Source organism: Geotrypetes seraphini, chromosome 1, assembly GCF_902459505.1.
Source record: "Geotrypetes seraphini chromosome 1, aGeoSer1.1, whole genome shotgun sequence".
In the NCBI taxonomy this organism is placed as follows: Eukaryota; Metazoa; Chordata; class Amphibia; order Gymnophiona; family Dermophiidae; genus Geotrypetes; species Geotrypetes seraphini.
Window position 1 is genome coordinate 221,024,261 of NC_047084.1, and position 26,673 is coordinate 221,050,933.

Consider the following 26,673-nt stretch of genomic DNA (forward strand, 5'->3'; position numbering starts at 1 on the left):
GAGTCTAGAGAGACTCCAAGGACTTTCCTTGCACAAGAAGCCCGGATTGCAAATGCTCAGGGAGACTAACTGATGCACTAAGCCTGAAACTCCATCAAATTTAATTCTAAGGAGGCTGCTTGCTCATCACACGAAATGGCAGCAGAGGAGCTTCCCTTGTTCAGCAGCATCCAGAGCTGCCTAGTGATGGGCTGTGAAGGGCTCAGCCATGCCTGCTTTACTTTTCACCAAGCACTGGTGCTCAGCTGCAGCCTGTCATTTCTAAAAGTCTGTGGCTGTACTCCTCTTAGCAAGTGCTGCAGAGCTCCAGAGTCCCTTACTTTCTCACAGAGGGGCTAACAGTGCTTGAAGATGGAAACAGCCCTCACAAAGCTGGTTCCCTGGGAAATCTACCACCATGACTATTGCATTTTCTTTTGCCTTGGACCCCAGCCTTTGGTTTCTCTGCAGAAGGAGACTGGCAGAGTCTATGCCACAGGAGTTAGTCAATCTTCTTTACTGCAGCAGTATATATATATATATCTGTCCATCTGCTGGAGAAAGAGAACACCGATTTAACTTCCTGACTGTACCAGGCTATATAGAGAGATTAAACAATTTAGTCTGTCCCTGTCTGCTTTAAAGAGGAATATAACTATTCATTTAGACTGGTCTGGCCAGGGTTAAAAGGACTAATATTTTGAAGAAAGGTCATCAATATTCACTTATGTTTTTTACAAATCTATTAGAAAATATGTATTAAACAAGGATTTTTGTTTAATAAAGATTGGGGCTTCATTTTCATTTCTTCATTACTGAATAGCAGCCTACTCCCATTGATCTGCCTTATTTTTCTTAATACTGGATTGTAATACCCAATTGTAGAAAAAAACCATCATAAAATGAAAATGTTGAGGATACTTGTAACAGGGTAAGAGTTGACAAAGATGAGAGAATACAATAGGTAGTGACAGCTGTCCTCCAACAAAGCCTGGGTTAGGAATGCTCTGCTTAACTGGAAATGAGGTAAACGCTGGTGGAGCCGAAGGGCACTGGTGAGAGCATTGGCCAGCAAGGCACGCTGGTAAAAGCTTGCTGCTTCTTGCAATCTGTAAATCAGCAAAGGACAGGTTACCATAAAACAGCAACACAAGAACCAGGCTATATTATTCACTAGGAGATTGCATCACAATTGCTTAAGTTCTTACCCAGCAATACTAAATGATGGTTGTTTTAAAAATGGGAACCATACTATGACTGCTAATGCTGTAAATGGTAAATAACATGGAAAATAAGGCAGTGATCTCTGTTTTTTCACATGGTGAGCCATATTGTCAAAACATCAGAACATAAGTATGAAAGCCAAGCAAGACAGTTGCTGGACAGAGCTGATGGCATTCTAAACAGGGAGAAAGGGAAGGTACAGCGGGCTTGTCTAATGAAACCAGCACAACCATTCAGTGTGCTCAGAGACAAAGTCTGTTCTCCCACTCATTTCCCCCCCCCCAGTTTGTCTTCCACACATTCTCCCCTACATGGCTGCTCCTACTCCTATTCTACTAAGTTTCAAAACCCAATACCTCTACTACCTTAGATGATGACATGAGGACAAAGTTTGTCCCCGTGTGCTCAGTCCATTTACATCCACACAAGCCTCAAACAGTTATTTTATATTTAAATCATTTTATTAAATTATAAAAACAATATACTGTTGGCAAGCGGTCACTTTGTTACTGTTGGCAGAGACTGCCAACTGGTCACTCAGGTCTCCTGGTCACCATTGGACACTCATAGAAACATGATGGCAGATAAAGACCAAATGGCCCATCTAGCCTGCCCAGCCACAGTAACCACTCTAAGAGAGAAACTAATAAAAGATAAATGTAAAGCATTTTATTTGGGCAAGATTTATTCATCAGTATCATAAATTAAAGAGCTGTTTAGGTTAGTTTCTAACATATTTTATCTAACCCATCAAACTCAATCAACACATATTACCCCTCCAATGGCTGATGACCTAGTTAATCATTTTAGCTCCAAAATTAAAACCTTAAGAAGCTCGGGCTCACAAACTGAAAGCCCAGATTCTTATATTCAGATCCCTCAAGAAAATGGAATTGATGCAGATTTAAATTGGAGTTCATTTAAGAAACCAAATTGGGCAGATTATAGGAAACTGTATCGAAAGTATGCAAATTCATTTTATGTCATGAAAGCAGCTCCACTAAATTCTCAACTTGCTCTGTTGGACTATTTGACCAGTTTACTAGAATCTGGTCTGTTACCTTTAACGGAAGGACACACCTATATCTAAAATCATGCCTATACCTAAAAATCCCAAAGAATCCATAGCAACAGTCACAAATTACAGGCCAATTGCTTCCAGTCCTTTTTTTGTGAAGATATTGGAAGGCTTAGTTCATTCTCAGTTATTAGAATACTTGAACATCACTCCCATCTGCATGAAACGCAATCAGGTTTTAGATCTCTGTACAGTACTGAGACAGTGATTATTGCAATAAACTGTTCAGTAAAGGTTTTAATGCCCTCATAATGCAGTTTGACCTGAGCACTGCCTTTGATTTAGTTGATCATACCAAGTTATTAGAATGTCTGGAGGCTAAAGGCATTTGTGATAAAGTTTTAAATTGGTTCAGGGGCTTTCTTACACTGCGCACTTATCAGATCCGTTCTAAGGATGTTTTTTCTAACAATTGGAGTAATCCATGTGGTGTTCCACAGGATTCTCCTCTTTCCCCTTTACTTTTTAATGTCTATCTGGCTTCATTGGGTAACAAATTATCGTGTCTTGGGATTAAGATGTTTAGTTATACTGATATCATCACCATTTTAATTCCCACTTAGAGTTCCTTATTGCAGATCTCTTCTTTGATTGCCGAAGTCTTCTCAATTATTGAACAGTGTATGAATGAATTTAAATTGAAGCTTAATTCGGAAAAACATTTTTTAAAATGTATCCCCACACCAAAATAGCACTGAAACTTCATTAATTCTGAATTTCATAACCTATCCTGTCCAACAGACCATTAAGATCTTGGGCGTAATTTTGTATCAGACATTAACTATGAAGAACCAAGTGGATTATTTGGTCCGAAAAGACTTTTACACATTATGGAAACTGTGGACAATTAGAGCGTATTTCGATGCCTCTTCATTTAGACTGCTGGTTCAATCTTTAGTCCTGAGTCAACTGGACTATTGTAATATTGTCCATCTGGCTGGCACACAAAAAAACCTGCTCAGATTATGTATTGTTCAGAACTCAGCGGTTCGACTTATTTTTAATTTGAAAAAGTATGATCATGTAACTCCTTTTTTTTGTGAACTCCAATGGAAGCTCGGGTTAGATTTAAGTTCAGTTATATCTGCTATAAGATCTTGACTGGCTTGGCACCTAATTATCTTTTAGATTCTTTCACATTTACTAACAATAAAAATTCCAGACGTTCACATGCATTATTTATCTTTCCATCGGTCAAAGGGTGTAAATCTAAAAGATACCATCATACCAGGCAGAAGCTTGGGATATGGATTAAGTTTCTCTAATCGCGACATCTTGCTCACTTAACCATATATATACATTGCGCACATCTATCTTTTCAGTCACTGCCCCGTTGCTTTGGAATGCTACTCCCTTAGATCTAAGAGAAGAATCATCACTGTTTTGGTTTAAATCTTTTTTTTTTCTTCCAAAAGCACTTTATTAATAATTTAAATACTTTTTAAAATATCAATGTTGTATAATCAAGCTTTTAACAATACATTAGCTCATTATATATCTTATTTCTTAATACATCCTAAGAATATCAATTTATCTACATATTTATTTATTTATTTTATTTAATTTTCTATACCGTTCTCCCAGGGGAGCTCAGAACGGTTTACATGCATTTATTCAGGTACTCAAGCATTTTTCTCTGTCTCTCCCGGTGGGCTCACAATCTATCTAATGTACCTGGGCAGTGGGGGGATTAAGTGACTTGCCCAGTGTCACAAGAAGCAGCGTGGGTTTGAACCCACAACCTCAGGGTGCTGAGGCTGTAGCTTTAACCACTGGGCTTCACTCTCCCCCGAAGGTGCCTAGCCTGGGCCAATCAGGCCTTAGGATTAGTGGGGATGGGCGGATCCGCTAGGCCTTAGGATTGGCGGGAATGGGCCGGGAAGGGGCGGGCCCGTCTCATTTCCACAAGGCGGGCCTGTCAGCTGGACGGCAGCAAGACCTGTCCAGCCGACCAACATTTAAAGGTTAGTTGGGGGAGGTCGTCGTTAGCATGGAGGGGGTCCGGCTTTCTGGCAGGAGGAGTTGGGCATCCTCCTGCTGGCGATTACCAGTTTGGGGGGGAGGGGGGGTCCGGGGAGTTCCGGCAGGAGGAGTTGGTCATCCTCCTGCCAGCGATTACCAGTTTGGGGGGGAGAGGGGTCCAGGGGGTTCCGGCAGGAGGAGTTGGGCATCCTCCTGCTGGTGATTACGAGTTTGGGAGGGAGGGGGGTTCGGGGGGTTCCGGCAGGAGTTGGGCATTCTCCTGCCGGTGATTATCAGTTTGGGGGGGAAGGGGGGTCAGGGGGGTTCCGGCAGGAGGAGCTGGGCATACTCCTGCCGGCGATTACCAGTTTGGGGAGGAGGGAGGTCCGGGGGGTTCCGGCAGGAGGAGTTGGCCATCCTCCTGCCGTCGATCAGACAGGCGGCCGCTATACATATCCCTTGCTGCGATAAGTGTAGCGGCCATGTCTAATCTAACCCGATTCTCTAACCGGCGTCTGTACCATGGATGCCGGTTACAGAATCGGGGTTTAGTTTAGGCCCGATTCTGTATAGGACACCTCTCCCGGGCGTCCTATACAGAATCAGGGCCTTAATGTTTAAGCGTCCTTTTAAGGATGTTGTATGACCAACTACTTTTAGCCTTTTTTTTAGCTGAACTATGGATTCTAACGCTCCCATTCCTTTTGTTTTTCCCGTTTATGTTACTTTCCTATTTTTACATTGTAGCTCTTCCCTTTTTTATCTTAATTTATCTGTAAGTCTCTAGTCTCAATTGTGAGTCTTTAAGTGTTGGTCTTTGTAAAAAACAAAAACTAAACTTACTGTTCTTTTTATTGTAAACCGCCTTGAAACTTTGTCTTGGCCAGTGTTCTTCAATCACCGGTCCATGGAGCGGTGACAGGCCACAGAAATTTGCTGCCGGTCTACAGGGCCAGCACGTGCATCAGGCCCAAAATAGTGTTATTCAACCTCCGGTCCATGGTGTGATCGATGCGGCGTTATCTTCAAGCCAGCTCTCTCTTCCTCACTGATTCAGTGCACAAAGGCCAGGGGCAGTGGCTCCTATGAGCGTCCTGCACCTGAACCGGAAAGCTTCCAGATGAGGCACGGGACGCGCAAGGAGCCGCTGCCTGCAGCTTTGTGCACTGCATCAATGAGGAAGAGGGAGCTGTCCTGAAGATAACACCGGGGGTGGCATAAAATGGCCAAGTGGGAGCAGGCCAGAAGGTAAGGCATAGCATGGAGGGAGGGAGACAACAAAGGTAGGGGGGAATGATTTTATTTTTTAATTTAGTGATTGAATTATGTCAATTTTGAGAATTTACATCTGCTGTCAGTGTGCTTTGTGTAGTTTAATGTTGTGGTTAACCATTATGTGTTGTTAATAAGATTATATTGTGTGTATCTATGAAAAATGAATGGAAAAAATAGTGTTACAACTAGTACTATTATGGAGGCGGGGTCTGGGGTGGAGATTGGGTAGAGATGGGTGGGGTCTGGCCCACAACTTAGCCCAGTGTTCTCCACAGACCGATGCCGGTCCACAAAATAATTCTTTTATTTCTGCCGGTCCATAGGTGTAAAAAGGTTGAAGAACACTGGTCTAGGCGATTAATCAAATTTTTAATAAACCTTGCAAACTACCAATTATTTAGGAGACATTTGAAAATGTACTTGTTCTCTAGATACTTAGGTGATTACAACTTTTCATTCTTCTGTATTATTTTTCTTTTGTGAACCGCTTAGAACTTAACAGTGAATACAGTATAGAAGTAAATTTTTATGTTATATTATATCCCACGTACCTATCTCAGGCTTTCTTAAATTCAGACACAGTCTGTGTCTCCACTACCTCTTCTGGGAGATTGTTCCATGCATCTACCACCCTTTCTGAAAAAAGTATTTCCTTAGATTACTCCTGAGTCTATTATCTCTTAACTTCATCCTATGCCCTCTCATTCCAGAGCTTCCTTTCAAATGAAAGAGACTTGACTCATGCGCATTTATATCATGTAGGAATTTAAATGTCTCTATCATATATCCCCGCTCTCGCCTTTCCTCCAAAGTATATAGATTGAGATCTTTAAGTCTTTCCCCATACGCCTTATGATGAAGACCACGCACCATTTTAGTATCCTTACTCTGGACCTACTCCATTCTTTTATATCTTTTTGAATTGTACATAATATTGTACATAATATTCCACATGAGGTCTCACCAAAGTCTTATACAGGGGCATCGATATCTCCTTTTTCCTACTGGCCGTACCTCTTCCTATGTACTCTAGCATCCTTCTAACTTTCACCATCACCTTTTCAACCTGTTTAGCCACCTTAAGTTCATCACATACAATCATACCCAAGTCCCGCTCTTCTGTCGTGTACATAAGTTCTTCATCCCCTAAACTGTTCCCTTGGATTTTTGCAGCCCAAATGCATGACCTTGCAGTTCTTAACATTAAATTTTAGCTGCCAAATTTTAGACCATTCTTCATGCTTCACCAGGTCTTTCTTCATGTTATTCACACCATCCTGGGTATCTACTCTATTGCAGATGACCTGCTCCTGGCCAAATCCAAAGATCTCTACTTTATCCTCATCCTTCTTGTTGCTGTCTAACTTCTACTATACAGATACAGCTCTCTGCATAGTCCTCAGGTTTTTGTACTGAAGCAAGGACTTCCCTAAGTTACTGGCCACTGCAAGAGTTTCCTGCTCAGCCAACTCCTAATTCCTTAATCTTGATGTCACCAGTCAGACTCTGAATCAATTGAACAGTTATTTAATTGTGAAGCAAACAACAATCTCCCAGAAGAGGTAGTGGAGACACAGACTGTGTCTGAATTTAAGAAAGCCTGAGATAGGTACGTGGGATATAATATAACTAGCCGCAAAGAAGCAAAACTTACCTGACAGCCCTTTAGCAATATCGTTTATATAAATGTTAAAATGAAAAGGCCCAAGAACAGAACCTTGAGGCACACCACTGGTAACATCCCTTTCCTCAAAGTGATCTCTATTGACCCCTCTGTCATTGATCCTTACCCTCTGTTGTCTTCCACTCAAAAAGTTCTTGACCCAGCTCGTCACTTTGGGACCCATCCCGAGAGCACTCAGTTTATTTATTAGACGTCTGTGTGGAACACTGTCAAAAACTTTGCTAAAATCTAAATACACCACATCTAGCACACTCCGGTCACCCAGTCAAAGATATTGATCAGATTTGTTTGTCAAGACCTATCTCTAGTGAGACCATGTTGCCTTTGATTCTATAATCCACAGGATTCCAGAGACTTGACCTGTTTTAAAAGGATTTCCATTAATTTGCTTAAAACAGAAGTCAGACTTACCGGCCTGTAATTCCCTACTTCTTCCTTACTTCCACTTTTGTGGAGAGGGACCACATCTGCCCTTCTCCAGTCCTCTGATACCACTCCAGACTCTAGAGATTCATTGAAAAGGTCAGTCAGCGGAGCAACCAGAACTTCCCTAAGTTCCTTCAGCACCCTCGGATGTACACCATCCGGCCCCATCGCTTTGTCTACCTTTATTTTAGTTAGTTTCTCACAAACACAATCCTCTGAAAAGCAATCAGGGTCTACCACTCCTTCATCCCTATTCACGTTTGTCTTCTACTGTCCCGCTCCTGGCGCTTCAGCTGTAAACAAAAAACAGAAATATTTGTTAAGTAATTCATCCTTTTCTTTAACAGCTTCTACATATTTCTCCCCTTCACCTTTGAGTTCCACAATGCCACTTTTGCACTTCTTTCCATCACTAATATATCTAAAAAATGTTGTCTCCTCGTTTTACCATGTCAGCTATTTTTTTCTTCCATTTGCATCTTTGCTTTCCTGACTACATGACCAGCCTCTCTTAACTTTTCCAGATATTTTTGCCCATCTTCCTCTTTCTGTGATCTTTTGTAACCTCTTATTCCTTATCTTCTCAGCTACTTGGGTCTCTTTCGGTCACTCAGGTGCTCAGTGAGCTGCGTGATGTCCTGGCAGAACCGCTATTAGGACTCTTCAATCTCTCCCTAAGTTTGGGGAGAGTCCCCATAGACTGGAAAACAGCCAACGTCATTCAACTGCACAAAAAGGGTTGCAGGGCAGAGGCTGCAAACTACAGACCGGTGAGTCTCACATCAATAGTATGCAAACTCATGGAAACATTAATCAAACGTAAATTAGACGCAATCTTGGATGAGGAGAATCTACGGGATCCCAGTCAACACGGATTCAACAAGGGTAGGACCTGCCAATCCAATCTCATCAGCTTCTTTGACTGGGTAACAAAACAGTTAGACTTGGGAGAATCCGTGGACGTCGTATACCTAGACTTCAGCAAAGCTTTCGCAGGCTGTTGAGCAAGATGAAATCAATGGGGCTGGGAGAAACACTAACTACATGGGTCAATGACTGGCTGAGTGGCAGACTTCAGAGGGTGGTAGTTAATGGTACCCTCTCTAAAACATCAGAGGTGACCAGTGGAGTACCGCAGGGCTCATTCTTGGGCCCGCTCCTTCTCAACATATTCATAGGTGACCTAACTCAGGGGCTTCAAGGTAAGGTAACGTTATTCGCTGACGACGCCAAACTATGCAATATAGTGAGAGATGGCAATTCACCCGATAGTATGACACAGGACCTACATTTGTTGGAGCTTTGGTCCTCGACCTGGCAGCTGGGCTTCAATGCTAAGAAATGCAAGATCATGCACCTCGGCAGCAGAAATCCGTGCAGAACTTACACCTTGAATGGTGAGACCTTAGCTAGAACTTCAACAGAACGAGACTTGGGAGTGATCATCAGCGCAGACATGAAAACTGCTGATCATGTGGAGAAGGCTTCATCTAAGGCAAGACAGTTGTTAGATTGCATCCGCAGGAGTTTCGTCAGCCAGATGCCTGAAGTCATAATGCCATTATACAGAACCATGGTGAGGCCTCATTTGGAATACTGTGTGCAATTCTGGAGGCCACACTACCGAAAAGATGTGCTGAGAGTAGAGTCGGTACAATTAGATAAGATCCTGGACCAATTAGATAAGATCCTGGATGAAGAGAATCTACGGGATCCCCGACAACATGGATTTACTAAGGGGAGATCCTGCCAATCCAACCTGATCAGCTTCTTTGACTGGGTAACGGGGAAGCTGGATATTGGGGAGTCCCTGGACATCGTGTACCTGGACTTTAGCAAAGCATTCGATAGCATACCACACCGCAGGTTACTGAGCAAGATGAGTTCTATAGGATTAGGTAACACATTGACGAAATGGGTTGGGAGCTGGTTTGGAGGTAGGCTCCAAAGGGTGGTGGTGAACGGCACCCCCTCCGAAATGACGGAGGTGATTAGTGGAGTACCACAGGGCTCAGTCTTGGGCCCAATCCTATTCAACATCTTTATAAGAGACTTGGCAGAAGGGCTTCGAGGTAAAATAACATTATTCGCCGATGACGCCAAACTGAGTAATGTAGTGGGCAAATGCACAACAGATGAAGATTCAGTGCCCGACAACATGATGCACGACCTACTCCTACTGGAGCGATGGTCTAGGACATGGCAACTCAACTTCAATGCCAAAAAAATGCAAAGTTATGCACCTGAGCAGCCAGAATCCATGCAAGTCTTATACCCTTAATGGCGAGATCCTAGCAAAAACGGTAGCAGAACGAGACTTGGGGGTAATCGTCAGTGAGGACATGAAGTCTGCCAATCAAGTGGAGCAGGCTTCGTCCAAGGCAAGACAAATCATGGGCTGCATACGAAGGGGTTTCGTCAGTCGTAAGGCGGAAGTCATTATGCCATTGTATAGATCCATGGTGAGGCCCCACCTGGAATACTGTGTGCAATTCTGGAGGCCGCATTATCGCAAGGATGTGCTGAGACTGGAGTCGGTGCAAAGAATGGCCACCCAGATGGTCTCGGGACTCAAGGATCTACCATACGAAAAACGGCTTGACAAATTACAGCTATACTCGCTCGAGGAGCGCAGAGAGAGGGGGGACATGATCGAGACGTTCAAGTATCTTACGGGCCGCATCGAGGCGGAGGAAGATATCTTCTTTTTCAAGGGTCCCACGACAACAAGAGGGCATCCATTGAAAATCAGGGGCGGGAAACTACGAGGTGACACCAGGAAATTCTTTTTCACTGAAAGAGTGGTTGATCGCTGGAATAGTCTTCCACTACAAGTGATTGAGGCCAGCAGCGTGCCTGATTTTAAGGCCAAATGGGATCGGCACATGGGATCTCTTCACAGGGCAAAGGTAGGGGAGGGACATTAAGGTGGGCAGACTAGATGGGCCGTGGGCCCTTATCTGCCGTCTATTTCTATGTTTCTATGTTACAACGGATGGCCACTAGGATGTTCTCGGGGCTCAAGGATCTATCGTACGAGGAAAGCTGAAAAATTTGCGGCTGTACTCACTCGAGGAACGTAGGGAGAGAGGAGACATGATCGAGACGTTTAAATATATTACCGGCCGTATCGAGATGGAAGAAGAGATTCTCTTTCTCAAAGGACCCTCAGCCACAAGAGAGCATCCGCTCAAACTCAGAGGCGGGAAATTTCATGGCGACACCAGGAAATATTTCTTCACCAAGAGAGTGGTTGATCCTTGGAACGAGCTCCCGGTGCAGGTGATCGAGGCAAACAGCGTGCAAGAATTTAAGAGCAAATGGGATGCCCATGTGGGATCCCTTAGAGGATTAAGCCAAGGGAACCTTTCATCAGGAGTGGGATCCCTAGGATAGTAGACTTGGGGGTGGGTCAGTAGAGTGGGCAGACCTGATGGGCTATGCCCTTATCTGCCGTCATCTTCTATGTTTCTATGTCTCCCGGTATCTTGGTCCCTGTGGGCCCACTGGTCAATTCGGCTTTCCCAGTACCTTGGTCCCCGTGGACCCACTGGTCATCAGTCAATTTGGCTCTCTCAGTGGAAATGGGACGATTCAGCACAGCCAGCTCAGTGTGGCCGTTTCAGTGCACCCAGTTCAGCATGGCCATTTCAGACCGGTTCTTTCAACATGAGACAGTTTATCACAACTGTTGCTGCACGCCCCTTTCAGCATAGGCTAATATTAAGACACCCTCTCAAAAAGCAATGTTACTTACCGTAACAGTTGTTATCCAGGGACAGCAGGCAGCTATTCTCACTAGTGGGTGATGTCATCCGACAGAGCCCCGACACGGACATCTTGAAAGCATGTCTTGCTTGAAGAAACTTAGAAGTTTCGAGATGCCCGCACCGCGCATGCGCCAGTGCCTTCCCGCCCGATGTACCGGGCGTGTCTCCTCAGTTCAGGTAGCTAACCTGAGAAGCCAACCCAGGGGAGGTGGGTGGGACGTGAGAATAGCTGCCTGCTGTCCCTGGATAACAACTGTTACGGTAAGTAACATTGCTTTATCCCAGGACAAGCAGGCAGGTATTCTCACTAGTGGGTGACCTCCAAGCTAACCCCAATGGGATGGTGGGAGAGTTGGCAATTTCAAGAGAATAAATTTTGTAACACTGTTTGGCCAAACTGTCCATCCCGTCTGGAAAAAGTGTCCAGACAATAATGAGAGGTGAATGTATGAACCGAGGACCAAGTGGCAGCCTTACAAATCTCCTCAATCGGTGTCGATCTGAGGAAGGCTACAGAGGCCGCCATTGCTCTGACCTTATGGGCTGTGACCTTACAGGGAAGGGATAATCCAGCCTGGGCATAGCAGGAAGAGATACAAGCCGCCATCCAGTTAGAGATGGTGCGCTTCGATACAGGTCGTCCCAACTTGTTTGGATCAAAGGAGACGAAAAGTTGAGGAGCAGTTCTGTGAGGCTTTGTGCGATCCAAGTAGAAAGCTAAAGCACGTTTACAGTCCAGAGTGTGCAAAGCAGCTTCCCCAGGATGAGAATGAGGCTTTGGAAAGAACACTGGAAGCACGATGGATTGGTTGATGTGAAATTCAGAGACCACTTTAGGCAGGAATTTCGGATGAGTACGAAGAACCACCTTGTCATGATGGAATACAGTGAACGGTGGATCCGCCACTAGGGCCTGAAGCTCACTGACGCGGCGAGCAGACGTGAGGGCCACCAGAAAAACCACCTTCCAGGTGAGATACTTAAGTGGAGCCTTGTTGAGAGGTTCAAACGGAGGCTTCATGAGATGAGACAGGACAACATTGAGATCCCAAACCACAGGAGGAGGTTTGATAGGAGGGTTGACATGAAAAAGACCTTTCATAAATCTGGAAACCACAGGATGAGCAGACAAAGGTTTCCCCTGTAGAGGCTGATGGAAAGCCGCAATAGCACTCAGGTGGACTCGTATGGAGGTAGATTTGAGACCAGACTGAGATAGGTGTAAAAGGTAGTCCAATACAGAAGAAAGGGAAGCTCGCTGAGGTTCCGTGGCATTGGAAATACACCAGGAGGAGAATCTAGTCCATTTTTGGGAGTAGCATTGTCGAGTAGCAGGCTTCCTGGAAGCCTCCAAAACCTCCCTCACTGCTTGAGAAAACTGGTGAGGAGTTATGTTGAAAGGAACCAAGCTGTCAGGTGGAGGGACTGCAGATTGGGATGAAGTAGTGAACCTTGATGTTGAGTGAGAAGTGAAGGAAACACTGGAAGAAGTATGGGCTCCCTGCTGCTGAGTTGAAGTAGAAGGGAGAACCAAGGTTGTCTGGGCCACCGAGGAGCAATTAGAATCATGGTGGCATGGTCTGATCTCAACTTGACCAGAGTCTTCTGAATGAGAGGAAAAGGAGGAAACGCATATAGGAAGCGATTCTCCCAATCCAGCAGAAAAGCGTCTGCCTCGAGGCGGAGAGGAGTGTAGATCCTGGAGCAAAACTGAGGCAGCTTGAAGTTGTGGGGGGCTGCAAAGAGGTCTATCTGAGGTGTCCCCCATTGTGCAAATATCTGATGAAGGGGTTTGGAATTGAGCGTCCATTCGTGAGGTTGGAGAAGACGGCTCAATTTGTCTGCCAAGACATTGTCCTTCCCCTGAATGTAGACAGCCCTGAGGAAGGTGTTGTGGCGGACCGCCCAATCCCAGACTCGAAGAGCTTCCTGGCAAAGGGAGGCCGAGCCCGTGCCCCCTTGCTTGTTTACATAATACATGGCGACCTGATTGTCGGTGCGAATTAGGACTACCATGTCGTGAAGCAGATGTTGAAAAGCCTGAAGAGCATTGAAGATGGCTCTGAGCTCCAGAAGATTGATTTGATGGAGTCGTTCCGCACTGGTCCAGAACCCCTGAGTGCGAAGACCATCCAGATGAGCTCCCCATGATGAATCGGTCGTGAGAACCTTCTGGTGGGGAGGAGAGTGAAACAGCAAACCTCTGGATAGATTCGAAGAGGTCATCCACCAAAGAAGAGACTGCCGTAGAGCAGGAGTGACTACAATGTGGCGGGACAATGGGTCGGACACCTGAGTCCACTGAGATGCCAAGGTCCATTGAGGAATTCTGAGATGTAGTCTGGCAAAAGGCGTCACATGAACTGTGGATGCCATGTGACCCAAGAGGACCATCATGTGTCTCGCTGAGATGGACGGGCGAGAAGACACCGACTGGCAGAGTAGAAGAAGAGCATCCATGCGTTGAGGAGGAAGGAACGCTCGAAGTTGGATGGTATCCAGGACCGCCCCGATGAAGGGGAGAGTCTGGGTGGGCTGAAGATGTGACTTGGGAAAGTTGATCTCGAAGCCCAAGTTCTGCAGAAAACAAATCGTGGTCAAGGTCGCCGAAATGACCTCTGGGGCCGACGGGGCCTTGATGAGCCAGTCGTCGAGGTATGGAAACACCTGAAGACCCATGTTCCGGAGTGCAGCGGCCACCACCACCAGACACTTCGTGAAGACTCTGGGCGAAGAGGAAAGGCCAAATGGAAGCACTCGATACTGCAGATGTAGATGTCCCACCCGAAATCTGAGGAACTTGCGGGAGGCCGGATGAATCGGGATGTGAGTGTAGGCCTCCTTGAGGTCCAGAGAGCATAACCAATCGTTCTGCTCGAGGAGGGGATAGAGAGAGGCAAGGGTCAGCATACGGAACCGCTCCTTGACCAAAAACTTGTTGAGGACTCGAAGGTCCAAAATGGGCCGCAGATCGCCCGTCTTCTTCGGAACTAGGAAATACCTGGAGTAAAACCCTTGGTTTTGCTGATCTAACGGGACCGGCTCGACGGCCCGAAGCCGAAGCAAAGCTTGGGCCTCCTGGAGAAGAAGAGCGGTCTGCGTTAAGTTTGAAGGATACTCTCTTGGAGGGTGGTCCGGGGGGACCCGTTGGAAATGAAGAGCGTATCCCTCTCTTACGATGGTAAGGACCCAAAGGTCTGTGGTGATCGCCTCCCATCGATGACAAAAATGATGGAGACGACCCCCTATGGGAAAAACAGTGGAAGACAGAACGTCGGTTATGCTCCCTGGAAGAGAGTCAAAAAGGCTGAGTAGCCTTGGGTGCAGCCGGCATCTGAGGCTTCTGCTGAGTCTTTTGCGGAGGCTGTCTCTTCGCAGGCTGTCTCGCAGGAGGAGTCTGCCTCGGTTGATAACGCCGCTGGTAAATTTGAGGCGGTCTGGATGGACGAGACTGCTGAGGCTTCGGTTTAGGACGTAGAATAGACTGAAAAGACTTTTCATGGTCCGACAGCTTTTTAGTAACAGTTTCGATGGACTCATCAAATAGATCCGCTCCTGCACAAGGTACATTTGCAAGTCTGTCTTGGAGGTTCGGATCCATATCGATGGTTCGAAGCCATGCCAGACGACGCATGGCAACCGAACATGCCGCCGCTCGAGCCGAGAGCTCAAAGGCATCGTAGGAGGATTGCATCAGTTGAAGGCGTAATTGGGACAGGGTCGCCACCACCTCTTCAAACTGGAAACGAGCCTGAGCATCGATGAAAGGAGTGAACTTGCGGAGCACCGGCAAGAAAAAATCCAAGTATGAAGAGAAGAAAAAGTTGTAGTTGAGCACTCGAGTCGCCATCATCGAGTTCTGATAGATACGTCTACCAAACTTATCCATCGTTCTCCCCTCTCTGCCCGGAGGAACGGAAGCATAGACTTGGGAGGGATGAGAACGTTTGAGAGAGGACTCGACTAGAAGGGACTGATGAGAAAGTTGAGCTCCCTCAAACCCCTTGTGGTGAACGATGCGGTATCGAGCATCCAGTTTACTGGGGACTGCAGGTAAGGAATACGGTGTCTCAAAACAGTGCATGAAAGTCTGGTCCAGCAGTTTGTGTAGAGGAAGCCGAAGTGTCTCCGCCGGAGGATGAGGTAAATGCATGGTGTCCAAATACTCTTTAGAATATTTTGACCCAGTGTCCAAAGTCACATCCAAGTCATCCGCCATTTGTCGGAGAAAGGATGAGAAAGACAGTTGGTCCGCCAAGGCCGGCCGACGAGACGGGCTAGAAGACGTGGAAGCCTCCGGGTCCAGGGAGAGCTGAGATCGGCAGGGAGAATAGGAAGTAGATGGTTCCTCATACTCCGGCCCTTCCGGCTGGGACAAATCCGACGAGGAGTATCCCAAACGCTGCATCTTCTTCTGCGGGGACACCTCCGAATGACGTGAGGAGTGCCGAGAAGAGTGTCGAGATCGATGCCCCTCCCGGTGACGGGACGGAGAACGAGATCTTCTATGCATCGAGTGGTCCTTCGAAGCCTCAAAGGAATGGATAGGGCTTGATGCAGTGGATCGTAGAGGTGGCAGAGATGCGGATTCACGCAGCGCCACCCAGGTCTGGTATGGAGTGCGGAAGAACTCCTCCTGCGATGCAGTATGCCCAGGACTACGATTATCAGGAGCCGCCCTAGCACCCTGTTGGCGTGGAGGTGTGATGGGCTCCAAAGGTGGCATCTCAGGAAGGGAAGCCCTCCTGGAGGATTCCGCCGCCCTCCGCCGATCCCCCTCGTCGAGTAGAGAGATTGAGCGACGAGGAGGAGGGGGAGGGGGCGGACCGCCCTCTGAAACCGGGGTCGGAAGCTCACCGTGAATGTTGGCAATAAGCCGGGGTCCCATAGTGCGCATAAGCTCGACAAACTGAGCTTCTAGCAGGGAACGAAGCGAAGCCGATATGGAGGGATCCGCACCGAAAGGGGGTCCTCCAGTATGGTCTTCGCGTTCCTTCGTGGCCAAGTGCTTCTGCTTGCTAGCTTTAGGCACTTTGATGACCACCGGAGGAACAGTGGAAGGCGGTACCTGAACCGAGGAGACGGAAGCAGGCGCCGATGCTGAACACGATGCTGAAGCCGGTGTGAACGATGCGGGCTTCACGATGCAGGAGTCATTGATGCAGGTTTCGAACGGACCGGCGAAACCTCAACAGCCGCAGTAGTAGAGATGTCCTTGGCAGTCTCCATCTTGAACATCGACTCCCAGAGCAAGCAGCGCCGCTTAAACGAGCGCGCAGTGAGCGTGGAACAAGGCCGGCACGATTTCGGAACGTGTTCCGGACCAAGACACTGAAGGCAGCGTCGGTGTGGGTCCGTCAGCGAAATCGCACGCTGGCACTTGCTGCACTTTTTAAAACCGGTGATTGGTCGGGACATAGGCCGGAAAATCGACGCTGCAAGGTCGAAGCTGCTAGGCCGGCCCGGCCGAACCGCCGGAAGAAATAATTTTAAGTTTTTTGTTTTTTTTTAGAAAAATAAAGTAAAATTGAAATAAAATTAAAGAAAGAAACAGAAACGCGGGTAAATAGAAGGCAAAAACTGAATTTCAGTCAGCGCAGAATGAAGTACAAACTTCTCAGCTCCGCGGAAAGAAAAGAACTGAGGAGACACGCCCGGTACATCGGGCGGGAAGGCACTGGCGCATGCGCGGTGCGGGCATCTCGAAACTTCTAAGTTTCTTCAAGCAAGACATGCTTTCAAGATGTCCGTGTCGGGGCTCTGTCGGATGACATCACCCACTAGTGAGAATACCTGCCTGCTTGTCCTGGGATAATCAACCTTTATCCTGGAAATCTTCCCTCTCCAATATAAAGGGAATCCTTACGATGTGCCCGATTGATCTGTGAAGATGCCACCCTCCCCATCTTCAAGTCTTGAAATCACCAGATCATGCGAAGGCAGGAGACCACAGGTGGGCGATTGTACTCTTGCCATATCCAGGACCCTGTATGCTGCTTGGGCCTCCCTGGTTAAGTAAGCACCTAATCTGATAGCCCACTGGTCCCTGGGACATTGGGCTTCTGTGGCAACTCTTTCAAATGTGGCTAGAAACCATCTGGGTTGTCCTCCAGGCCCAGTTTCGTTAGCGTTAACTGTTTAGTCCAATCTCCAGCTCTGGCTAGGGATTTTCTCCCTATATATTCAGGACTCTAGTTTGGATGAGAGGAAAGGATTTGGGCCCAATCTGTTAGATGCTGCAGTTCTTTAGCTTGTATGTCTAACAGCTCTACATGGGCTGATGTTTTTGCCATTGTTGTTCATGAGTCTGGGCAAAGCAGCACTCCATGCTCTCCTGTTGGGCCTGAAGTTGCTCTGCTAATCACTTTTTCCGAGGTCATATTCCTGGACTTTTTGCTTGTGATTTTGAGATCCCACCACTGTCACAAATTATGTTGAGTGGTCACTCGGGCATCTGTTTCTCTCTGGTCTCCTCCAGCCACCACTGGTCACTTACTGTCACTCAGGTCTTTTCCGGTCAATACCTATCATTTACAGTCCCTTGGGTCTCCTGGTACCTTGGTCCCCACGGACCTGCTGGTCACCAGTCAATTCAGCTCTTCTGGTATGTTGGTCCCCATGGACCCACTAGTCACCAGTCAATTTGGCTCTTCTGGTATCTTGGTCCCCATGGACCCACTGTTCACCGGTCAATTCAGGTTTGAGTTTAATAGGAGTTAGGCAGGTGCTAGCATGCATCCCCCCAAAGGTCGCTTGGAGTTCTTGTTGCCAGGAACTCTCCCTCACTTGTCTTTTTGGACTCTGGGTCTTGTCTACAAGCTCCTAATTCTCTCAGTGAGATCTGTTCCAACTAGGTCCAACATGCAAATGAGCTTCATTCACTTGGCCTGCTGGGAAGAGCCTATACCCAGCAGGTTTTAACATAGGGCTTCTCCAAGCAGTTTTCTCTCAGCGGGGATTGGGGTGACAGCGACTCTACCCCATCACATCTGTCCAACTATCATTTTATAAATCATGAACAAGACAACTTCCTGTTTTGTGGAAATAGGCAGTTGCATCAGAAGGCAGGACACTGACAAAGGAAGACCCTGAAGCAAGCATGTGGGGATTGCCGTTGGGGCTCCATAAGATAGATATACCATGGCAGGAAGGGAAGAGAGGGAGGAAGACACAGATACCAGACTTTCAGGAGCATTAATCACAGTAGAGAATGACACGGGGAAAAAATCTGTCCCCGTCACTGCCCTGTCCCCGGACCATTGTCCCCTTCACCGCCCCGTCCCCCACAGCATCCATACAAGCCTCAGTACTGCAATATTTAGCTTATTCCTTCCTTATAAATCAAAGTTCTGGCTGTTGAACCAGAGAAAGAGATGTTCAGGTAGCAGGGCTTTGTTTATAAATTTTTATCAACACAACTAATATCCTAAAGCAAAAAAAAAAGAAATAGAATTTTTTTTTCTACCTTTGTTGTCTGGTTTCTGCTTTCCTCATCTTTTCATTCAATTCTTTCCATCCACTGTCTCTCTTCTCTCTGCGTCTTCCATTTGCTCTGTTACTGTACCTCTCCCTTCCCCCCCCCAATTGGTCTGGCACCCATCTTCTTCCCTCCACTCCCCCCATAGTCTGTCATCTCTGTCTTCTCCCTGCCAGCATCTTCTCCCCACTCTTTGTTCTCCATTTCCCTTCAGCATCTTCTCCCCACTCTCTGTTCCCCATTTCCCTTCAGCGTCTTCTCCCAATCTCTCTTCCCCATTTCCCTTCAGCATCTGTTCCTCTCCACCACACGTTTCCTCCCTTTCTCCCTCCCTGCCCCTTACCTTCGTGGCGCTTTCAACCCCCCTGCAGCAAGAACACCTCTTAGCTGCTTCTGCCATGCATCTGCGCCCCTCCCCCCGGACAACAGGCCTTGGCCTGACAGGCAAATGGAGTGTTTCCTGCTTGCAGTTCACAACTGTGCCAACAAACCTCCCTGCCCCTTACCTTCGTGGCTTGCGATTTTTAAACTGCCTTCTTACAGCAGCCAGAGCATTGAAGTTGCATATTGCAACTTCCGGCTGTGTCAGAGATGACCTTTACGGCAGCCACACGCAGTTTCAACGCTCCGGCTGCTGTAAGAAGGCAGTTTAGAAATCGCAGGCCACGAAGGTAAGGGGCAGGGAGGGAGTAGGGAGATGTTGGGACTAGGTGGTAGCAGCAATCAGTAAGGAGAAAGGGAGAGCGATAGGTGACCGCGCGCATTCCCTCCCTTAACTGCGGAGTCAAGGCCATTCGCTGCTCCATGGGGCGGTGAATGGCCTTGTCCCCGTAGCCACTGTGAACATAGATTTTTCCCTACCATTTTAGCGAATTACCTGCAGCTAGCTGCGGGTAACAGCCACCTTGTCATTCTCTAAATCACAGTTTTATTTTTTACTGTGAGAACAAAGCTTTTTACTGTTCCCATGGGGCAGTTAAAAGTTTTGCTCCCATAACTTTGGAAAATGTGTAAATTTTTTTAAATATTACCACGGATTTACTATGGGTCTCCATCCCCATGTCATTCTCTAAGCATCATTCAGCTTTCACCATTCTGTTCACACTCTCATTCTATCTCGTTACCTTACCCTCCCCTCCTTCAGCAGCTCACTGTCTGTGTTACCTCCAGAACAAACTGTTCTAGGGGGGTTTTCCTCAAAACTGCATGGCTCTCAGCAAACTCAAGCCAGCCAGTGCCCACACTTTTGCGCTATTCTCAGTCACATGAAAAAAGCAAAGGAGTTTTGGCACTATGCAACTCAGTCAGTGAGACTACCTGATGCAGGTAGAAAATACAAGTTAAAGGCAGCTAAGCCACAAAACTCTAGAGCAGATGAAAAGAAGAAAGTGCATTAGGAAAAGAGAGCAAGGGAGCTGTCACTGGTTCCTGCAGCTTCAAATTAAGAATACCAACATAAGGCAACCTCTCCCTCCTTTTTGTCAAAAGATTAATGAAAAACTGGAAGAATGATTAGCCTTATCTTCATTCTCTCCAACCCCATGGAATTTTTTGTTTTGTTTTGCTGCTGAAGTGAACAATTAAAAATGCATGATATCTGATGTGAACCAATCAAAATAGATAAACCAAAACCATAAACACTTACCCTAAAAGAGGAAGGATAAATAAAGCTGAGCAGTACACTGTGAACAACCGGGAAACCCACATTGCTGTATCCAATTTATTTGCCAGCATAAATTGCTATTTTAAAAAAATGGGGAAAAAAGTGCATATTACCAGAATGAAGAGACGATTGTTCTGGCTTGCTAATAAGGCCATGTAAAATAAGTCCTTTCATGGTTTTAAAATCCTATATTGTAAACATTACTGACTGCCTATATTAACAGACTAATAGGGAAAAAGTATTATTGAAGAGTCACTAAGCATGTTCCAACTACCTACAGCATACCTTTACTTGACACCCCTAAACCAGATACATTTCTACAATATAAGATGCTACTTTTAGTATTTGTGAGACAAGCCTAGCACAACTGGCAAGTTCTTTAGGCTAGGACTTGATTAGTTAATCATAAATAAAATAAGGAAAATGTTGTTAAGCCAGAGACCAATTTCAGAGAACAATGAGTTGTGGGTGCACTGAAGAAACCATTCCTATCATGTTTTACCTTCAAAGCTCTTAAGAAACATGTTGCCATTTCAGAGTGAAGAGGCATGAAGTAAAAAAAAAAAAAAAAAGATATGAAACACAGAGAGACCCTGTCTCTGGAAATCTTAAGTTTCTCTACAATTGGTAGAAATTGCCTTGCAAGAAAAAACTCTCTTCTAGGTAAGAACCCTGAGGGGTCCCAGAACCAACTACATTTAGATCCAGGGGTCTAATGTACAGTATCCCTCAAAAACATCACTTTTGAACCATCACCAACTTTCCCACCATCTGTCCTGTACAAGAAGAGGGAGGAGTGTGTGGTGCAGTGGTTGGATCTACAGCCTCAGCACCCTGGGATTGTGGGTTCAAACCCCGCGCTGCTCCTTGTGACCCTGGGCAAGTCACTCAGTCCTCCATAGCCCCAGGTATGTTAGATAGATTGTGAGCCCACCGGGACAGATAGGGAAAATGCTTGAGTACCTGATGGTAAAAACCGCTTAGATAACCTTGATAGGCGGTATATTAAAAAAAATCCTAATAATAATAAGAATCACATAATACACCTTCAGGGTGTTGAAAGCTGAAACAGTTATCTGCCCAGCCTCCCCCCCCCCTTTTTTTTTTCTTTCTGCAAAAAAAATCTAGGATTTGAGACACCTGGCTTTTTTTCTAGCACCGTAATGTATCAGAGTTTGAGAAATAGTGACATATCTATAGTTTCCTCCTAGAGCAGTGGTCTCAAACTCGCAGCCTGGGGGCCACATGCAAAAGAACATAAGAATTGCCACTGCTGGGTCAGACCAGTGGTCCATCGTGCCTAGCAGTCCGCTCACGCGGCGGCCCCCAGGTCAAAGACCAGTGCTCTAATGAGTCCAGCCTCACCTGCGTATGTTCCAGTTTAACAGGAACTTGTCCAACTTTGTCTTGAATCCCTGGAGGGTGTTTTTCCCTGCAACAGACTCCGGAAGAGCGTTCCAGTTTTCTACCACTCTCTGGGTGAAAAAGAACTTTCTTACGGAATCTATCCCCTTTCAACTTTAGAGAGTGCCCTTTTGTTCTCCCTACTTTGGAGAGGGTGAACAATCTGTCTTTATCTGCTGTCTATTCCTGCCAGGTAATATTTTGAGGCCCTCAGTATGTTTATCATAATCACAAAAGTAAAATAAAAGTTTCTTGTTCCTGAATGTATTCTTATGTCAATTATATTTTTCACTGATTGTGCAGTCCTCTTTGATGTAAACCGCCTAGAACTATGTGGTGTGGCGGTATATAAGAATAAAATTATTATTATTATATGTCTCTTTAGCTATAAATTATTATGACTTTTAGCCAAAAGGAAAGATTTATAAACTATAAAGAGTTTTACCTCATGCAAAATTGTCATTTCTTTAATAAGACATTAACTATTTTTTTCTGAGGCCCTCCAAGTGCCTACAAATCCAAAATGTGGTCTTACAATGGGTCTGAGACCACTGTCCTAGAGAGACATATTCTTGTCTGAAATGGACCATACTATGAGTAGGAATAAAGGATAACCCTTTTTTGTAAAACAAATTCTCGTAAGATGTAATAAAGGCAAAATAACTGGTATTTCTTCTACCACATCTTGTGTGGTAGGGGCATGTAAGAGTTCCCTCTCCCCCCTCCCTCTGCCTCTCCCTCATCCTCTGGAGAAGGATCTGTGTGGGGGTAACACCCATTCTCACATTCTCTGCGGGCCTTCTGTTGTCCAGAACTGTTCTAAAAAAGATTTGGAAGTGATACTGATTTGTGGAACTATGGGACTAGCCGATATAGATATGCATGGTGTTGGGGGACTGACCGGTGCTGCACGAGTGTAGCCTGAGGGGCTGGATAGTGGGAACTATAAAAGTGGGAAGTATAAATGCGGATGCATTTTCTACTTCTTCAGTAACTAGCATGTTGGATCTTTGGTTGTGATTTTAGCTTAGTGCTTACTTCTATTCTTGGTCTAGAAACTGATCTCAGGATGCATCTATATTGCATAGGGGTTTTGGACTTAGGCCAAGGGAATATGGGACTTATTATAATCTGAAATGTCCCTTTAGAATTTTTTTCAATTTTATTAACTCTGATATCTTTCTTAAAAGACCCCATTTTTATATGTACATCCTGTATCACTATTTCAAAATTATTGCTCTATACCTTAAACATATCAAGTTGTTTTTCTAAATTACCTCTGATTTTCTCAGTTTTTTGTTTGGCAGTCTCTATCAGCAGCATCTGGTCAGACAAATCTGATCAATTTCTTTGATTGAGTGACTAGAGAATTGGATAGAGGGAATGCGCGAGATGTGGTGTACATAGATTTTAGCAAAGCCTTTGACAGTGTTCCACACAGGCATCTAATAAATAAACTTGGTACCCTCGGGAAAGGACCCAAAGTAACAGTTGTCAACAGAGATCTCTCTGAAAAAGGGACATTACCAGTGGTGTACCTCAAGGTTCTGTTCTTGGACCTGTTCTTTTAACATTTTTTGTAAGCGATATTGCTGAAGGGCTGTCAGATAAGATTTGCCTCTTTGTGGATGATACCAAAATTTGCAATAGAATAGACACCCCTGATGGTGTGAATGATGAAGGACCTGGCGAAGCTTGAAGAAAGGTCTGAAATTTGGCAGTTAAGATTTAATGCTAAGAAATGCAAGGCCATGCAGCTGGGCTACAAAAACCCAAAGGAACAGTATAGTTTAGGGGATGAAGATCTTTTGTGCATGAAAGAGGAGCGGGACTTGGCAGTGATAAAAGTTAGAAGGATGTTAGAGTGCATAGGGAGAGGTATAATCAGTAGGAAAAAAGAGGTATTGAAGTCCCTGTATAAGACTCTGGTGAGACCTCATTTAGAATATTGTGAACAATTCTGAAGATCACACCTTCAAAAAGATATAAACAGGATAGAGTCAGTCCAGAGGAAGTGGAGGAAAGGTGGGATAGGGGAGATATTATAGAGACGTTTAAATAACTACAAGGCATAAATGTGCATGAGGCAAGTCTCTTTCATTTGAAAGGAAGTTCCGGAATGAGAGGGCATAAGATGAAGTTACAAGGTGATAGGCTCAGTAGTAATCTAAGAAAACACTTTTTTAACAGAAAGGATGGTAAATGCGTGGCTCCCAGTAGAGGTGGTAGAGATAAAGACTGTGTCTAATTCAAGAAAGTATGGGACAGACATGTGGGATCTTTTAGAGAGAGGAGGAGATAGTGGATGCTGTGGATGGGCAGGCTGAATGGGCCATTTGGCCTTTATCTGCCATCATATTTCTTTGTTTCTAAGTATTGTGCATCATTTATCTAAAAAGTCCTGGTCATCCTGATACATGGTGGGTCCTTTCATTATCCTGAGTGAATCCAGAAGGGCCCTGAGACACCAGTGGGGATGCCAGCAGGGAAGAGGGCCGGAGAGGTGCTGGCGCTGGCTGATTGCCTACAGGATATTCCTCTCACCATGAGAATGCACGTCATGTAGGCAGTCAGCCGGTGCTTCTCCTCCTCCCCCCCTCCCCCGTGTGCCACAGCACAACTGAAATCTCAGGCAGCACACAGTTTGTGATACACTGGACTATATAGATAGACTATATAGTCTTTAGCTGCCTTCATTTTTCTCTGTTTCAATTTATTAAACACATTTCTTCATTGAGAAAACTGACAGTTTGCCCATGCAATTGAATAATACCCAGTCCATAGGTTTTTTTAAAAATATTTCTTAGGCGTCTCTTACGAAGGCCTTAACCAAATGCCTTCTGAAAATCCAAACACAGTATATTGTGTCAATCGGCCCATTTTTCTCCATATACAACACTGACTACATTTCTAAAAAAATAAAAAAGGAAAGGAGAAGCTGTCCCAGCTTACCACGGCTCCTGCTGGCTGCGGCACGTTCTGACTAGTATCCGCCATGGCTGCTAATGGCAGGAGGGCTCTGCGGAGAGAGATAAGATATTAATGGCAAGCAGGCCTTGGGCAGACCGCACTTCAGAGCAAGGAGCAGGCTTTTCTCAGTAGACAAGCACCTAGTGAATTTTCCTGCAGCGCAATGCTCCGATGCTTGAGCGACAGTAGAAAAGCGAGTCTCCTTTTCCCTTAGTCTTGGCAACGTTACCTGCAGCGGGGACAGCGCCCTGAATCCGAGGTCGGCGACGCAGCAAAGACAGCAAAATGGTTGGCAGTGCGCGTAGGCGCCCAGAGACACTCGTCCCCGGCCTGTGACGTCACCTACCCCGGACACTTCCTGCCGTCCTGGAGTTACCTGGGTAACCCTACCAGCTAGAATCAGTGTCACGTGGTGCGACGCTACCAATAATGCTAAAGGAGTTGTATTAGGGTTAACGATGATAGAGCCGGGGCTGGATCTTGAGCATGGTGAGGTAAAGGAATACACTGGGTCACAGTAATCCAGGAATGTCTGGCTCAGGACAGGTTGCAAATTTATTATCAAAAGGAAACAGATAAATAAGGCTAAATTATTTTAGGTTTTTCCCGCCGGTACATCTGGTGTCCCGGGGGAGTTGTACTTACATTATTTTATCGATCGCCCTACTTTGGGATATCTATGAGGAAATTATACAGAGGAGATGCCCAAATTATTATTTTTGTGTGTGTGCTTTAACTCCTTTATGTTTAACGATGCTGCAATTTATCCTGCATGCAGTGCATGTATATCTTTCTTGTTTTTTTTTTTATCGTGGCTGCCCGAAGAAAGCTTAGAGTGGAAAACGCTTACATTACAAAGATAAGAAAATATTCATCAGACACAAGGTCTTTTAAAAAGGTCTACAGTTAAGTAAAAAAAATGAAGTACTCCCATTTACTCAAGTGCTGAAGGCCTCTTGATCTTCCCTGAACTTGTGTGACTGTTTCTTGGTAGTCAGTGGGGCTAATTTTCAAAAGAGGAAAGTCCAAAAATTGACATAAAGGGACAGATAGATGTTTTTCTCTCCAAACCTTCCAATTCGCTATTTTTGAAACCTATATTCTAGACATATATATGCTAAATCTCAAGGGAGCATGTTAGAGGCGTAGTTTGGGTGGGACTAGGAAGGATTTAAGACTTGGATGTTATTCTGCCAAATCTAACTATTTTGAGTACTTCCAGAGCACAAGTTAGACAGTTTTGATAATGAATAAGTGCCAAAAATGAGCCCAAACTGATCAACTGACCACTTAACCTATGGGCCAGGTGAGGCTCTGGTCCAGGGTGCCAAATACCTGAGCCAGTGACATCACCAGTCCTATAGGTTAAGCCAAGGCTCAACACCTGGGATTTTTCATTATTTACTTTTGTGCTCCATTGCCCAGAAAGCATGTTCCATTTGGCTGCAGCAGTTCATTTCTATTATAAGCTTGATCTGCACCGTGCAGGAAGCTCAGAGTTACAACAATGAGCTGAACTGCAGGAAGTTTGTGGCAAAAGACAGAATATGATTCTGGGTGAAGGCTGGGGAGAGGGAATATGAAAGAGAGAATGTGAGTGGGTGAAGACTGGGGAGGAGTGAATGAGACAGGGAATGAGTGAATGAGATTGGGTAAAGGCTGGCGAGGTGAGATATGAGAGAAAGCGAACGATACAGGTGAAGGCTGGGGAGGAGGGCTAGAAATAAATATGAAACTGGATAAAGGCTGGAAAGGGGAGAT

General features: G+C 45.6%; 1 protein-coding gene across 2 annotated transcripts in view; it reads right to left on the bottom strand.

Annotated features, from left to right (window-relative positions):
• The window catches only part of TMEM33 (transmembrane protein 33), a 52,423-nt gene extending 27,123 nt beyond the window's left edge, over positions 1 to 25,300 (bottom strand). The window contains exons 1-4 of one of the 2 annotated variants that reach the window (XM_033946499.1): positions 25,142 to 25,300; positions 24,895 to 24,961; positions 20,521 to 20,615; positions 901 to 1,088 (exon numbers count right to left, since the gene is read on the bottom strand). In XM_033946499.1, the coding sequence (XP_033802390.1) occupies positions 901 to 1,088; positions 20,521 to 20,615; positions 24,895 to 24,939 (328 nt within the window). In that variant the 5' untranslated portion in view covers positions 24,940 to 24,961; positions 25,142 to 25,300. Of the gene's footprint in view, positions 1 to 900; positions 1,089 to 20,520; positions 20,616 to 24,894; positions 24,962 to 25,052 lie in introns of both variants that reach the window. The other variant, XM_033946508.1, reaches the window with a different exon arrangement.
• Between the last annotated feature and the right edge of the window lie 1,373 nt (positions 25,301 to 26,673).